The sequence below is a fragment of the Lepidochelys olivacea genome, assembly GCF_965140295.1.
Source record: "Lepidochelys olivacea isolate rLepOli2 genome assembly, chromosome: 2".
Classification (NCBI taxonomy): domain Eukaryota; kingdom Metazoa; phylum Chordata; order Testudines; family Cheloniidae; genus Lepidochelys; species Lepidochelys olivacea.
Window position 1 is genome coordinate 196862694 of NC_140412.1, and position 16702 is coordinate 196879395.

At 39.7% G+C, this 16702-nt stretch overlaps 1 protein-coding gene across 2 annotated transcripts in view; it reads right to left on the minus strand.

Annotated features, from left to right (window-relative positions):
* RBMS3 (RNA binding motif single stranded interacting protein 3) overlaps window positions 1-16702 on the minus strand; it is a gene marked incomplete at its 3' end in the record, with an annotated part of 551834 nt that overhangs the window by 94756 nt on the left and 440376 nt on the right. For both annotated transcript variants that reach the window (XM_084619481.1, XM_084619480.1), the window contains exon 8: window positions 377-483. In XM_084619481.1, the coding sequence (XP_084475607.1) occupies window positions 377-483 (107 nt within the window). The remainder of the gene's footprint in view (window positions 1-376; window positions 484-16702) is intronic.

Consider the following 16702-nt stretch of genomic DNA (forward strand, 5'->3'; position numbering starts at 1 on the left):
ACTGGGTGCTATTTTACAACTATATATCGTAACGTAAGAAGTTATCACTGCATTGCTAATTTTAGCTGTACATGCTCTCATCTGCATGACTGCTACATTGCAGAACTATCCAGGGTTGGTGGTGCATCTGTACATATCCACTGAGGTCAAGTCTGGGAACAGACTGCAAGCTCACTGTATGGCAACGCTGAGGTCAATTACACCTCTCCATTCTGTAACTTTACACTTGACACATTAACATAAAAGTCTTGCTCTATCCCTCTCTTTTTGAAGCCATTTTGTTTTGCATGGAACCTGATTTGATCAAGGCCCTGAAAGCCAGACCCATAGGTTCTCCTCCCAAATGGCTGAATAATGATTGCTGAGTGCCACTCACCTCTCCGTCTCTTGGCCACGGCCTTCCGTTCTGTGTGTATTTGCTTTGATTCTGTCGCTTCTTTTGTCCTCCGTCAGCAAATTTGCAGAGCAAAGGCTCAGTGGGGGCTGTAAAGACAAGAAACCCAGTCTATATTAGCAACCCCCCAAAGAAAGTGATTATACTAGCAACAGTAATGCTTTGTAATACTGGTCTTTTGAAGTAAAATCTTGCCTTCTGCAGATATTTTTTGCATCTTTTAGCCTTGGCTCCCCTGGCAGCTGTTCTTACTAACTTAGCTTAAAAAAATACACTGGCAGACCTTAAAAGACTATAACAAATATTGTTGAAAAAATAATCAGCCTACACAGAATGCTAAGTCGCTATAGTGGGATAGTAGGGTCAGGCATTTATTTCTGTTATGTTAGACACGTATTCATGACCAGCATTTGTTTGAGGATAATAATGGCTTTATCAAAGCAGCTCTCTTTTTTTATTATAGAAACTTTGCAAGAATCTTTTTTGGGAATAAGTGTTTTCATGATTTCTGTGTTTTTCAGCACCCAACGCTTAAAAATCTGCATAAATAAAATAAAAGAAGACTTTTGCCAAACACAGTCCAATTACCTTTGTTTTCCTATAACTCTGTCCAGTTTAAGAGAGGTGGCAGCTGATGCGCCTCCTTACCTTCCTGACTGGAGATCTGTTCTCTGAGACTACAATAGTTATCAAGGCTAGTGTGCTGCTGAACTACGAACGCTCAAAAAGCTACAGATCAGAAAATGGAACTCATAATAGAATCTCCAATGAAGATATTAACACAAACAACATAAGTACAACAGGAAGGGAACTTTGTGTCTTGGTACCTTCTCCCAACTACCCAGCTTTAGAAATAGGCTTTTAAACGTTATTCAGCCAATGCTACAAATTAGGGTTTTCAACTTTCAAACAGCACAAAACCAAATACCCCGCCCTACCCCCTTCCCCACCCCTACCCTGAGGCCCTGCTTACAGCTCACTCCATCCCCCCTCCCTCTGTAGCTTGCTCTCCCCCACCCTTACTCACTTTCACTGGGCTGGGGCAGGGGGTTGGGGTGAGGGCTCCAGCTGGGGGTGTGGTCTCTGGGGTAGGGCCAGGGATGAGGGGTTTGGCGTGCAGGAGGTGGCTCAGGGCTGGGGCAGGGGGTTGGGGTGTGTGTGGGGGAAGGCGCTGTCTCTGGGAGGGAGTTTGGGTGCAGTAGGGGACTTTGGGCTGGAGCAGGGGGTTGAGGTGCGGGGAGGTATGGGTTCTGGGCTGGGGGTGCGGGCTCTGGAGTGGGGCCAGGGATGAGGGATTTGGGGTGTTTTTTGGTCAAAAACAGAATCCTGTAACCCTACCACTAATGCATTTTCTATCTGGAATTTAGCCCTTCTGTGTCCCCAATCCACAAAGGGGTGGTGGGGGGCAAACCCTAATCATTTTAGTTCTGCAACTGTTAGGCTGCTTCTCCCCTCTCACTCTGCCCAGAAATGATCATCCATGCAAACTGATACATGCATCAATATTTGTACCAAACCTCAAAGGGTTTGATTCTAATAAGCCTCAAAACAATGCTTCTCATCTGAATCTTGTTGAAACTGTCTGAAATCTCTTGGGTCTGCAGATTTGGAATGGAAAACTTATGAGAAGTGAGCTTCTTGTAATACTTCCAATTTTTCTTCATCCTGGTTGGGTGGAAACCCCACAAGAATAGACATTCTGACAGTATTACAACACCTCCACTTATGACTGCCACCTGGAAGTGCAGAAATCACCCCCCCCCCAAAAAAAAAAAAAAGAGAGGGGCAGGAAAATTAAGCAGTTTTTTAGTTAAAAAGGTGTTATTTATTTTAAGTTTCCGGAAGTTCTCATAATATTTGAACAGCTCATCCATGCACAGTAACAGGTAGATCAAGAAGGCTCACAGATATAAATCACAGGTTTAAATTGTCCTCATTTGAAAACTGTAACAAAGCAACAGGACAAACAGAGGCTTCAACATTAGAACCACACTGTTTCAGTGGCATGGGATCCCTTTGGCTACATCTGAAGCTGGAATTGCTTTGTTTTCTTTCAAGTGCCCATTTTACGGGGCAGTAATTTCCAGGATCACTTGAAAATTGAACTGCAGGAAACAATATTAGTATAGGCAGGAAGATGGACTAGATGACCTCAGAAGCCTTTTCACACCTTTGACTTCTATTATTGTATCAGGTTTTAGTACAGGCAATGCTCAGCCAGCCATTTAAAATTTAAAATAATGAAAGTTTAAATGCCTCAAGGTGGCTGTGGGGATTCTCTCTGCAGATGGCCAGCTTCCAAGGGTCTGATTATCCCTCACTTACACCAGCTTTACACTGATCTATCTCCAACGATTTCAGTGCAGTCCCTCATAATTTACTCTGGTGTAACTGAGAGGACAATGCTAAGATAGCACTGGAGAAAGATTTATTGGAGTCACTTCTGAAGCTTCAAAAGCTTTTTATTTTAATATATATATGTATATGTATTTAATATATGTATGTACACAACACATGAATTTGCTATGTCATGCTTTTTCTAGTGATTGATATATATCTATAAAATCTGCATAAATACAATAAAATAAAAGAAGACTTTTATAGATATATATCAATCACTAGAAAAAGCATGACATAGCAAATTCATGTGTGGCGTACATGCATACACCATAACTACCAGCTAACCACATGCAGGTGGCATCGGCACATGCACGTTTAGGTAGTACATTACCAACTGGTATAGAAAGGTGGGAGGTCATATGGTTTATCACATCATCTTTTCTGTATACTAGTAAACCACAAATGGGAGGCGGTCGCAATTTCTGGCTTTCCAGATATCCATCAATACCATTTTACAGCCTCGTCGTTGTTAGTATGGACCTGCCTAAAGCTGACTAAGAAGAGAGTGGCACAGATCACTGAGTGATATTTCAAAACAACTCTGTCCTTGTCTAGAGAAAGAAATGCACTGACTTGACTATAGGGACACAGGGACATGCACATGATACCCTTCACAGCTAGATTTCTGTTTGGGAACGTTCACTCCTCTTTAGCAAATTAGAAGGAATTATGACAAACAGATCAACTCACACAAATGCAATCAGAGCATTAATGCAACGTATGGACTGAAAGTCTGGTTTTGTCAGGAAGGGAGAGCCTGGCTTATTTATGACACAACACATTATTTTAATACAACACCTTACACCCAGCAGGACACCAAAACCCTTTACCAAACTATATTGGCATATACTCTACTATAGTATTTATTTAGCCACAGCCGGGACAAGATGTTGCAGCCAACACAAAGATATAAAGACACAAATACAATAGGCTTGATTCTGTCAGGCCAGAGGGGTGGAATGTCAGGGAGCCAATTCCCCGATTCTTAGAGCCAGCTCTGAACCCCATGAAAAGTACATTTGCTTCCTAGCAGGTCCTGAATGGGCCCTACACCAGCGACAGAGGCATAATGTAGCTAAACTCTGACAATACCATGACCCCACACCCTAACATGACTTTACACTACGGTGTGGGGATAGCAGACACAGGGACTGGAGCTAACACATCTGTGCCAGCAAAGTTCCCCTCCAAAGGAGGAATTCTCTGTTGGCAAGTTGTGTGGCCAGTTCTTGGTTCCTTTGTACCTCGCAGAATGATAAAGTGGGGCCAGATGAAATTATAGAATCTAGCCTTAAATGTCCAGAATTTGCTTGATTGTTTTTAAGAAGGGAAGGAAAGGGAGGCCTCAACCCAAGGGATTTTAAAAAAATAGACTTGACAAACCCTACTTAATGTACAACAGAGAATAGTTCTGTATGGGAGACGGATTTGTTGGCCTACAAGAATAATTCTCCTCTCTCTTTTATGTCTACTGTTCTGTGAAATGGAGACAAATCTCTCCAGCTGAAACAATGGGAGGGTTTTTTTTTTTCAAGTTAGGCAATAACTATTTAAATGAGAATTCGACGAAGATAGTGGGTATCAAGCACCCATTCTTACACAATATTCCATGAAGAGATTTTAACAGTCATAAATGGTTAAGGGTTTTACATCTCATCCACAAGAGCACCTCCAGCAGCATAGCGTACCCATAGTACCCTGCTGGGACTAATTTATAGAGACAAGTACCAACTATGTAATTATACCACAGTTTCCTGCAGCACCTGGGGTTTCCTTGGAGGGCTCCCATCCAAGAACTGACCAGGCCCAACCCTGTGTAAACTTCAAAAATCTGACAAGAACTCAGCATCTGAAATGCTCTGAGTTATTCAGGGCAGGAAACCAGATGATGTGACTATATCAAAAGCTAGCTAACTAGCGAGCCAGTGGAGGGGCTGCTGTTAAAGCAGCATGACAAATGGAAAATATTGGTAAGGCAAACAGGCAATATTTTGGAGAATCTATGAAAGGCTCCATTATTCATGTTAGATCCTGGCTGAAAGAGGAACACAGCCGCCTGGCATCACCATGATCAATGAAAGGGGAATGTTAAGCCAACTCTAGTTCTTATGTTACATAGCTCAACTCAAGCAGGGGAAAGTGTGCAAGTCCTGAGCACATGCATTTCCAAGTAATGCTGCACACTGATCTGGCAACTCTTTAGCATATGTCCTCCAAACAATGCACAGATGTCTATGTTTGTACAAACTTAGATATATTTTCTTACTTGAACAGGGAAGCACTGCCAAGGAGAGAGGCAGAGAGTCATTTAATTGCAATCAGAGACATGGAATTCAAGAAAGATTTTGAACAACAAAAAAGTAGCATGAGGAAGCGAGATCCACATCTCTCAATCAAGTGCTATTCTATGCCATTTTAGGGACAAAAGGTTGATACAGGTCAGTGTTTCTTGTTATGCTGGGATTTATCATAATCTACATAGATTACATGCTGGATCCGCTGGCAGAGGTGACCCATTGCCATACAATAATCTGCATTTAGAATTGCTCAGAAAAGGTGCTGCATATATTTTAGGAAAAAAAGGTTTTCTGCTTTTTGTTGGAAAGTAGTTTCAACAAAAAAATGGAACCCAGCGGACAGCCACAGAGTAACTTCTCCAAGGCACAGTGTAATTAACTATGTAAATATTCAGTGTCATGACACTGCGTTATCTCACGTCACCCTGGCACAAAAGCCATGAAATGTGGCTCACATCACAGGGCTCTGGCTGCCCATACCGAACTTAACAAAAGTATAGATAATGCTCATTTTGGCACATTTGGGAAGGAATTTGGGTATTTCAGAGGTCTTTATCAGTGCTTCTGAGAGTGTGATATCCACAGGTTCATATTAGTCTTGATTTATTACAACGTGCTAATGAAAGTAAAGTATTCAAAAGGCGTGTCTTCTGAAGTTCAGTTGGTGGTGTGGAATATACAGTGCAGCAGGGATATGGCAGCAGCACTGTGACTAGGCCTTACATTTAAACTTTGCCGTTTGATAGGAGTTAACCACAGTTTTATTTACGTATATGAGTAACTGGGTGAAATTCTATGGCTTTCGTTATGCAAGTCTGCTTAGATAATCTAATACTTTCTTTTGGCCTGAAAATTTGGCCTAATATTTCCTGTAAAAACATAAAGTGAAGGGTAAGAACTATGATAGTTGTGCATTTTTAAGAGAAATTTGGTTAATGGGTGAAATTTGGGGAAATGGCTATAAAAGAATTAAGAGTTTAGAAAAAAACCCAGCAACTCTGGAAAAGTTGGGTAGGGAGTCTCCTACTTTTTTCCAGAACCCTTTTGAATGCATGCACACAGATACACATCTCAGAGACATGTGACAGTTGCCAGGCATGTGCCGAATCTTGTTCTGATTTTAAAATGTTCAGGAGTTACGGTCAAAAAGAGGTTTTGCTCCATAAAAGCTAGTGCTGCCAACCGCTGCAGGACAAATCCCTAGTCTCATGCTGAGCCCTAAACTGTGGTTTCAGATGAGCTTTCCAGCAGCAGACGATGGCCGTGCTCATGGGCAGTGGACAGACCTGCTCTGGTGCAGCCATGCAAGGAAAGCAGAGACTTCTTGCTTGTCCCTCTGCTATTGCAAGCCAGTGAAAGTCTCTCTCAGAATCTGGTGCTCAAGGGGAAGAAAATGATTGTATATAGGCAGGGAGGGGCCAAAAATGGGACCAATGTCATTGTTTTGTGGAGGATGGAAAGCCACACCATGGAGGACTAGGCTGCACGGAGGCGGCAGGTGTAGTCCTAGAGTGGGAGAATCCCATTTATTTAGATCTCCTGGACACAGACCCTGGAGAATGAGATCAGCAGTCCCACAAAGTAGAAACCGGACAATCTTGCTGCATGTAAGTGGGGCAGAAGGAAAGGGAGTGCCTTTCTCCCAAAGGAGCAGCAATGCATCAGGAAGCACAGCAGCTGTGCTGTCAGAAAAGACCAGGATACTCATCAATGTTTCTGTCAGCCTCATAAGTATAGTGCCGCTCCCACAGTCCTGAGCCACTGAGAGATGCCCATCTCCCTACTGCATTCAGCCCCAATGCATGCTTTAAGAGGAAGGGTCTCCAGCCTTTCCAGGATCAGAGCCATAATTAAAAATATTCTATTTTAATGCAAGCTTTCTTAAGAAATAAATGCATAAAAATAGGAAATACAGGAAAGAAAATATCTGCCATTACACCATATCAGCAGAGCTATTTCAAAGTAAAATGCTTTTCAAAGGGTTCCATGAGATCTCACTGGTGCTTTAAAGATAACAAAATTTACCTTAGAAAAGGGAAAAAAATCTCACTCAGGTATTGTGGTTATCAGTTTAAAAAAGTAACTGTTTAGAAACCATTCAAAGCATACCAACAACACGAGAAAAGTATCAAAGGTAGAAGGGGTTGTACTAGATGTGAGAAATTATTTGTATTTCAAATACCTCAAGAGGATGGTGTGTGGGAATCTTTTAAAAATATTTCTGCTGTGGTTTTCCTTTGCTCCTGCTGGACATTTCTGAATTCCCTGATTGTACTTTTACCTTTTCCTTATTGTTTGGTATGAATAATGTGGGCTGAAAATATATTTTAGCAGCCCTTTCTGTGCTCTTGCCAATCTTTCTAAACTTTGACATAAAATAAAACGTAGTGTGAATATTTTATAAGTGTTCATATTTTGAATTGATAAGCAGAGCGACTTATTGTATGGCTTGCTTGCTTCCCTTTTTTATTTGTTTGTATTTAAAGATATTTTTGATCTCTTCAAAGCCCACGGGAGATGTGGCATTTCTCAGTGCATCTGGAATGATTTTTTAATGATGCTCACCTTTTAGAAAAGTCAGGGGTCCGGTGCTCAATAGACCAAGTTAGTGTATTAAAACAATATAAGCTCCTCGAGGCAGGGGGTGCATCTTTGCTGGCTTCTTACATGGCAGTAACTGTAATGGGGCCCATCACCCTTTCCAAGGGAGAAGCTCTAAACTTGGGAAATGCTTACAAGGGGCCTGATTCAAAATCCACTCAAGTCAATGGGAGTCTTTCCATGAACTTCAGTGGTCGTGATTCAGACTTTCAATCCTGGGAAAGAAGTGGAACCAACATCAACATCAGGGATATTAGAGGCTGGTTGGAGAAAAGGTTGTGATGCTGTTGTTGTTCAGTGGTAAAATCCTGACCCCCATTTAAGTAGATGGCAAAATTCCCATTGGCTTCACAGTCCAGGAGCAAGGATTTCACCAAAGGAGTTCAGGGGAGGGGAGAACCGAGGTTGTATTTTTATTTTCTTCAAGCCATTTCTTCATTCTTCCCACCTGTCCATTACTGAAAGGGGTTCTGTGCATTACTGTTACAGTTCTTGCAAGATAGCAATGTTTCAGACTTAGTGGCTTTAGAAAGACTGATTGTACGGATAGACAGCATTAACAAGCCATAGGGCGAGTTAATTATGTCTTCGCACAGCAATGGATAATATGCAAAACAGGACAGAATCTCTAGCTGAGAAGTGGCTGTGATAATCCCCACCAAATCTTGGTAGTCCATTGGAAACGTTTCACGTCAGGAGGACAAACTCAATTAAGCTGAAGAATCTAAAAGTTCTAATTGGTTATTAATACAGAGGCTCCTTATTATGCATTCACCTGAGCTTAGATGAATTCTTATAAAGAGCATCACTAAGCTGCAAACGAGGCTGGTAATGCTGAGAAGAGCCTTGGTACATGCAAAAATCTACATCTATTCATGAATATGTATTTTGTAAAAGAATGAGAAGGGTGAAAGCTTCTCATTTTCATCTAGCGAATCCCATCTTGCCATTTCAGGAGTGCTGAAACTTTTTCTATTTGAGAGAATGTGAGGAAAGATTGTCTTATCTTCTTCCCATTCACAATCATGTTGCATCTATATGGCAATGACAGCAAGTTCTTACACAGAAAAGTAAAACTAGGAATGTATCTGTGTATTTTAACTGTTTTCAGTTCATGTTTGAGAAGCAGGTACTTTTGTTCTTCATTTAATCTACTCCAATCAGTTCAGTTTCCCTCAGCTAGAAATAAGGAAGCCAGTCAGCTCTGCATGGATTACTAGCAAGTGCTCTGTGGGCTATCACAGACCATTTCAACCCTCCCCGCTCCCAGTTCTGCTGTTGTATCACAAAACAAGAAGGAACAAGCCATTGATAAACCAAGAAACTCCCAATACTGCACAATCAATGATTTCTTTGGAAGACTAATTCACAAAAAGTAGAGCTAATTTATTTTTCATCCTTGGACAATCTTATTCCATATTGAAAAACAGTAGTAAAAGAGATAGGTTTGGAATTACATTGGAAATTCAACGTTTTGGGAGCTTAATTTCTACCCCGCCCCCCGCTCCCCAATTTTGGAGATTGTCTACTGTTTCTTCGTACGCAGGTATCATCAAATGTCCAGCTGGAACATTTTATTTGAGCACTCGCCTCTCACAAAGCACAACTGATCTCTGTGTGATCTGAGGAAATCTCATATCATCCGACAATAAATCAAGAGTAGTTTTCAGCCAGTCTGTAACTGGTCCCATTCGTGTAAGTAATATTTCAAGGCTGTGAGACTGGTATATGTAGGATACACCTGTGCTGTGACACTGTGGCAGAATAACTCAAATTGAGGTCCTGATCCTGTAGTTGCCTTCACATGAGCGGACCCAACAGGATTCTGCCTGAATCCTAATAGTAGAAATGCTCATCCTAAATGTCTTGCTATGGTCTGATCCTGCAAGATGCTGAGCACTTTGGTTTCCATGCAGCAAAGAGCTTACATCCTTAACTTTAACAGGGTTATTATGCACTTAAAATTAACCATGTGCTTATGTACATTGCTGAACTGGGACCTTTAATGAGGCCCTTACATTTTCTTTTATCTTAGAGTTTAAATTTCAACTTAGTTTTAATTTATTTTAACATTGGTTAAAACAGAAAATAAACAACAACAACAACCCCTCCGTGGATACAAGTCAGTTCTGCAATCCACAGATTAAAACATGATCAGAGACATTATAGTTTATCTTGTAAAAGGGAGTATTTAAAATATAATTAGAACAATGCACAATAAGAAAAGAGCAGAGTAATTATGAAAAAGTGATTACTGTGCATAAGCAGTAGCTGATTTCTAGGCCACCAAACGTTTGCTGAATTAAATGTTTTTGTTTTGTTTTTTTTAAAGAAAATAACCAAAAGCATTAGTTCACATTATGGACCAGCAGGATGTAAAAAATGTAAAACAATTAAACAGTTTAAGTAAAATGAGGGTCAAAAGTATCCAAAACAGAAACTAGCTCAAGTCCTACAAGTTAATTTGGTAAAAACATTCTGACCTATGATTCTGTATAGTAAGGACCTGATCTGCATCTGGTGCAAAACAGAACAGCTCCATTATTTTGAATGGAGTTACACCAACTCACTCCAGCTGAGGATCTGTTCATCATAATACATTCTGATAATTAAACTTAGTTTTTTGAAGCCTCTGCCCCTTTTCCTTTCTTCTATAGAGAAAAGCTCAACAATCCCACATTTTAAAGTTAATTGCTTCTGAGGCACTGCTTATATAATATGTTTATTAAAGCTTGTCAGCAATTTTCTGTCAAAAATCTTTTTCAACAGAAAGTACCTTTTTGACCAAAATGAAAAAACCTCTTGACAGAAAAAAGAACAAGTTTCTTCTCCTGCCATTTTCACTGAAAACATGCAAAATTTTCTGCAAAATTTTTTTAAAAAAATGAAAATTTTTCATTTTTTCCTCAAAATATATGCACTTTTTTAATCAACTGTACTTCTCGTGATATTACTTATTGACTAGTTTGCTGCTGTTCGGTTGCATTCTTCTACATTTGCATTGCTTTCCTGCATTCTTTGTTACTGATACTGCTTTATCTAAATTATTCAATGGTCCAATCACGATGACATCAGCTACTAAGACCTGATGTTGAGTTGCTTCACACTAAGTTAAAAGGATAGCTGTTAAATAATAAAATAATTTAATGTAACTATAGTGCATTTGTAGAAATGCTTTATAAAATCTATAGTCAAAATTACAAAAAGTTACCAGACAAGCTACCAGGATGATGAGTGGCAGCAGAAATCCTTAACATATACAGATGACGGTACAACAAGCTGTCACTAATTCATGCTCAAATGCTTCCTTGCCATCTCCTGCAGGGGAGACATGTAGGGCTGCTATATGTACAGGCAATTGTAAATAACGTTCTGCTGTCTTTTAAACTATCTGTGGATTTACACAGTTCTAATTCTGAAACAAAACAATGGGTTAATGTTGCTTTTGGTTTCTCCAGAAGGCCCCTTTGCAATATAATTGTATAACGTGGGGAAACAGCTTTATATAACAGAAAAGTACCCCAAAGCGACAATTAAAAAGAGAACAGCTGTTTGGCTAGAAACGAAAAAGAGCGAATAACTTTTGATAAACTATATTGTAGCTTAAGTCATTATCTCCAGTTCACCTCTCTGTCTTAAGAAATAGGAAACCATCCTTTCATCTTTTTCTGTAGCAATTTCTTCCAAAGTACACAAATACATTAGAAAAGGAAAGTAAATCTCAGAGGAGAAATATTATGTCAAGCAGCAAGCTGATGTTTCTATTCTAGAGAAACAAATTATTTAGAAAAGATAAAAGAGTTAATTGTGTGTGCACTTTGGGGGAGACAGCATGCTAGCTAAGGAGCTCAAGCCAGCTCTTATTGCAGTCGATGGAGTCTCGACTCCAATGGAGGAGGGTTGCCAGATGTCTGGTTTTTGACCGGAAAGTACAGTCAAAAAGGGAACCTGGTAGTGTCCGGTTAGCCATAGTAACTGGCCTCCGCCACCAGGGGAGGGGAAGGGGCAGGAAGAGCAGCAACTGCTACTGGAGCCTGGAAGAGCACTCAGGGAACAGCTCCTCCGGCAGAGAGAGGTACCAGCGGCTCCCCTGTCCTGTCCTGCCCTGAGCATGGCTCTCCCCTGTTTTGTCCAGCCCCAGTCTCTCCCCCACCTCCAGAGTGTGGTTCTCCCTCCCTTTTCCACCCTGCCAGAGTCACCCCCACCCACAGAGTGCGGCTCTCCCTTGAACATCCTGACCCAGTCACCCCTCCACCCCTAGAGCCCTGATCAGCTGCCAGGGGGACACAGGTGGAGAGTGCAGAGTGTGATGGTGTGGGGGGAAGAGGAGCTGGGGGAGGCAGGGCCTCGAGGGAAAGAGGTGGAACAGCGGGCGGGGGAGGTTCTGGTGCTCAGTGTCCGGTTTTCACAGATTAGAAAGTTGGTCATCCTACAATGGAAGTTGGATCAGGCCTCAATCAAAACTGTGCTTTATCATATCATTGTGGAAACCCAAAGAAATGTTTGTTAGAACTGGTTAGAAACTGGAATTTCCATTCTGCAAACAATTCTGACATTTCTAAATTTGTTTTCATTCAGAATCAAATGAAAAAGTTGAAATTTTGAAATTGCTCTCAAAACAAAAATATAAAAATGATTTGGAACTATCAAATGTTTCATTTCAATATTGTCAAAATGGTTTATTTTTATAATATCAAAACATTATGATATATTAAACATAATATATCTAATATTAAATAATAATATTTAAAATGATATTTTAAAGTAATATTTACAATATTTTGATATAACAGTCAAAACAAACAAGAAAGTCAAAACAGTTCCTGCAAAATGTTTTGATTTTAACAAAACTTTTATTTTTCCAAAGAAAACTGTTGATACAAATTTTTTTTGACCAGTTCTACTGTTTCTCCCTTGTCAGATGGGTAACAGGAATTGATGCTGAACAGGATTAAACAGATTTATGTGTGGGAATTGCATTCCAGAGCAGGCACTTCAGAGGCTCAACAATAAGGAGTACTTGGATTTTTCTTTTATATTAAACTATAGGCCTGAATCAAAGCCCATGAAAGACTCCTGTGACTTCAGTGGGATTTGGATAAGGCTATTTTGAATGGAAATTTAATGAACTAAACATTTCTTTCCTGTTAAGCACTTGTGTTGATTTTGGCACCAGTCTCAGAGGCCTTGGATGGGAGAGATTACAAAGTGTAGCAATTCCTTCTCTCGCCACTTTCATTGCTTTTGTGTTAAATATCACTTTGCACTAACACTAAAACGTAAGAAACTTCAAACCCAACTAATCTTACGTTAAATGTTTCTTTGGAAGGGGAAGGGCATACCCACATTCTGAAGGTACTCTGGTCAAATGTATGTTAATTTTACAAATGTAAAAGTCCTTCTAAAGAAGGATTCTCCTCTCACTAATGTATATACTAGTGTATATCAGGAGTAACTCCACTGAAGTCAATTGAGTTGAATCAGTGCAAAACTGGTGTAACTGTAAGTGAGAGCGGAATCAGGTTATGTGCGCCATTGCGTGGAACCGATGACTTCAGACGTTACTGGTAGAAGGGGAGGGTTACAGGAGTGAACTCTTAGGGTGTGTCTACACTTTGAGCTGGGCATCTGATTCCCAGCTTGAGGAGACATACTTGCAACAGCTTTCATCAACCTACCAGGCTAAAATTAGAGTGTACCCATAGCAGCATGAGCAGCAGGATGGACTAGCCACCCCTAGTATGTGCCTAAAGTCTCGGACAGGTATGTACTCAGGGCAGCTAGCCCATCCCACTACTCGACCTGCCGCATTTACTATCTATTTTTAGCAAGCTAGCTTGATGAGAGCTACCACAAGTATGTCTCCTCAAGCTGCGAATCACACCCCCAGCTCAAAGTGTAGACATGCCCATAGTTGTGTTTTTAAAATGCCTCAAGAAGCACTTAAATGAAAAGAGCTCTCCTTTCTATTGAATGAATACACAATCAAAATAAATAAACAAATCATGCAGTATGTGGGGATCATTCCATCCACTTCGGTTTGATAGTATTACAGGACAGGACCCATATCCCACTAAAATTTGCAGAATGTATTTATAGAAACTGGAACCTAGCCAGGTCACTGGAATTGCAGCAAGTGTCATGATGGGATCCTAAATGGCCAAAAGGGGTGAGGGAGTTGGACTTAAGCCTTATTGAAAAAGGACAAGAGCACACTGGACCAGAACATTAGATCAGTTCAGATTCAGAGGCAAGAGTACTAACTACTGACTCACTGTAAACACTTCCTGCATATGTGAAACTTCATGTGTTATTTAAATATTCTATTTTATCTGTGTTGTCTCATTTGATTCTGTTACCTTTATCAGCCTTATTCAGTAATGCCCATCAGAGCCTGATCAATATCATTAAAAACCTGAATGTTGCCTGTACAATATGTAAGAAACAACACCTTAGCCTTCCATTTTTAAGGACTTCTGTGTGGAACCCAGGCCCCACATACCTTATTTCATGTCACAGTGACTAAGCAGAATGCTTGAGAAAAGAAAAGCGGTCGCATCTTTTTTTTGGCAGAGGTGCAAACAATTGGCAGAATAACAGCACTATAGTTTCCTATCCTGGATCTTATCCATTTGCAATGATTTGCTATTGGACAGCTTCCCTAAGAAGAAAAAGTGTTTTGCATGAGTGACGTAGATTTTGCATGAACTGACGAGAGATGCATTTTCTTTCAGATTATTACTGGGGATTCTGTTTCCTTGGTTTCTATTACTTATTTATTTTTATCAGCTTTAATGTCTTTTAGCTTCCTATACAAATTGTTATTTTATGCATGAATTAGTCTCTATAAATTTGAGCAGAAGTTGGTTATCTCAATGGCAATGAAATAAACACAAACGTTACAAATACCCATAAAAGCTTTTTTTAAAACAGTATCATTTATTGTTTTGCACCTTCCTTTCCCATCTGACTAGGTGGCCACAGAAAAGTATGCCACACATATTTTTGCTATGTGTAACAAAGAAGTAAGCCATGAGGATCATGAGAAGCAAGTGACAGCTGGCCCATCCAAAACTCCGTGAAGTCAGTGGAAAGACCCAGACTCTTAGATTTTGATTTGCACAAGGAGCTGTGAAGAGGACATCAGTTGTGTAGAAATCTCTTTGAAGGAACATTTCCTTTTTTCCTTCAGTATTTGAATTTTAAGGTCGAAGCCCAAAAAATTATGAAGGGTGGTGTTTTATTGGTTGCTTTGGGTTTAAACTGAACATTAGAATTTCTAGATATTAACAACAGTATGCAAAGAATGTGAGAGCCAATTTCTAACCTTTCATGAGGAACAGACTGATTTACAACAAAGAATCACACATGGGGATTTGGTTTCTTATTTTATTGACTCTCAGCCTAGATAAACATTACGCTAAAAGGACATATACTGTAGATCTGAACTGGAGACTGCTTTTATTACTTATTAGACTGAAGCCTCAGTTCACTATTGATGAATGAAAACATGTTCAGCACAAAAACTTGTGGCTAATTTTGATAATAAATAATAATAAACTTTTATTTTGAACAAAAAGCAAACTTAAACCAAATTACCTTAAGAACATTCTACCTTTGATTCCATTTAACTACAAGGAGTCAGATCCTCATCTGGTATAAAGCAGCTCGACACCATGACTTCAGTTGTGCTATGCCCATTTATACCAGCTGAGGATCTGGCTAAGATCTTTTCTATTTTGTAGTGGGAACAAACTCAACTAAGAAAACTCTTTAACTGTAAACACAAAGCTGTCCTTCAAGACCTCACACAAGATGGCCTCTATAAGACTATGGACTTGCACAAGAAAGAATGAACTCAATAAACCTTTTTGCCCTCTCCTGCAAAGTCAGAAGTTATTTTATTTGGATGAAAAGGGTGCTCGCGTATTTCTTACTGTTCAATTATTCTGGAATACCAACAAAGTCAGTTTCATCACAGGATATCAGCAAATTTTAAATGATCTCATGTATGGTAATTTATAACAGAAAATCAGGTACAAATAGTGTGTGATGCTTTCTCGTTCCCCTCTAATAGAAATAAAATGAGTCCCTGGTTATGGGTGACCTTACTTGCACTTGCATCCATTTTACTTTTTACTGTTCTCCTTAGTGCTCTTGGAAGACAACAGCAAATGCAAACCTCTGATCCAATGATGCTTCTGAAAACAATAGCTCAGTGTTTCTGTTTTAAAATCTATTTTTCCTATCCTCATAAACTAAAACTACTGATCACCAAGACTACCTATTATCCCAAAAGGTATTTGGTGAACCATATTTAAACTGACAATCCAGAGGAGAACCGACTAGGACCCATGTAATACCAAGAATAAATTCTACCTCTCCTAATACAAAGCTATTTTATATAACAAATTAATTGGCATTTATAAACAGCAATATCACCATCCCATTTATTCCTATTTCTATCTACCACTGCTAGAGTTAATACCACTAAGAAAAGAAAACACACTTCAAGCATATGTTTTCAATATGAACCAAGGGAAATCTGGCAAAGTGTCTTATGTCCATACAATGGTTTTTTTTCCACCAGTAATAAATGATTGCTGTACATGGACATTTATTTTTCACTAATTAAGGTTGAGTCTTGGCATTCTGTGCTCAGGGTCCAACACATGTATATCATTAATGTCCTGAAAAGCATATACAAACCCAATGTAAAACTGTGTGTGTGTGTGGTGGGGGCGGGGAGAGGCGAGGAAATGGGGACTGCTCTGTTTCACTTCTGCCCATTCATTTATTTGCTTCAGCCATGTATGTTTCAACAATACATTTTGTTTACAGATTGTGGGGAGAGAAACATCTGCTGTGTCTTTGTGAAAGGCCATTGTAATTAAAAAAAATAGACTGAATGTTTCCATTATCTGCAGCTATCCTTGTAGCTTGTTAAAAATGTGTGGCAAAATAGTCTCATGGCAGGAAGGAAGTTTTTGGTCTGGTAAAGATGTAATAA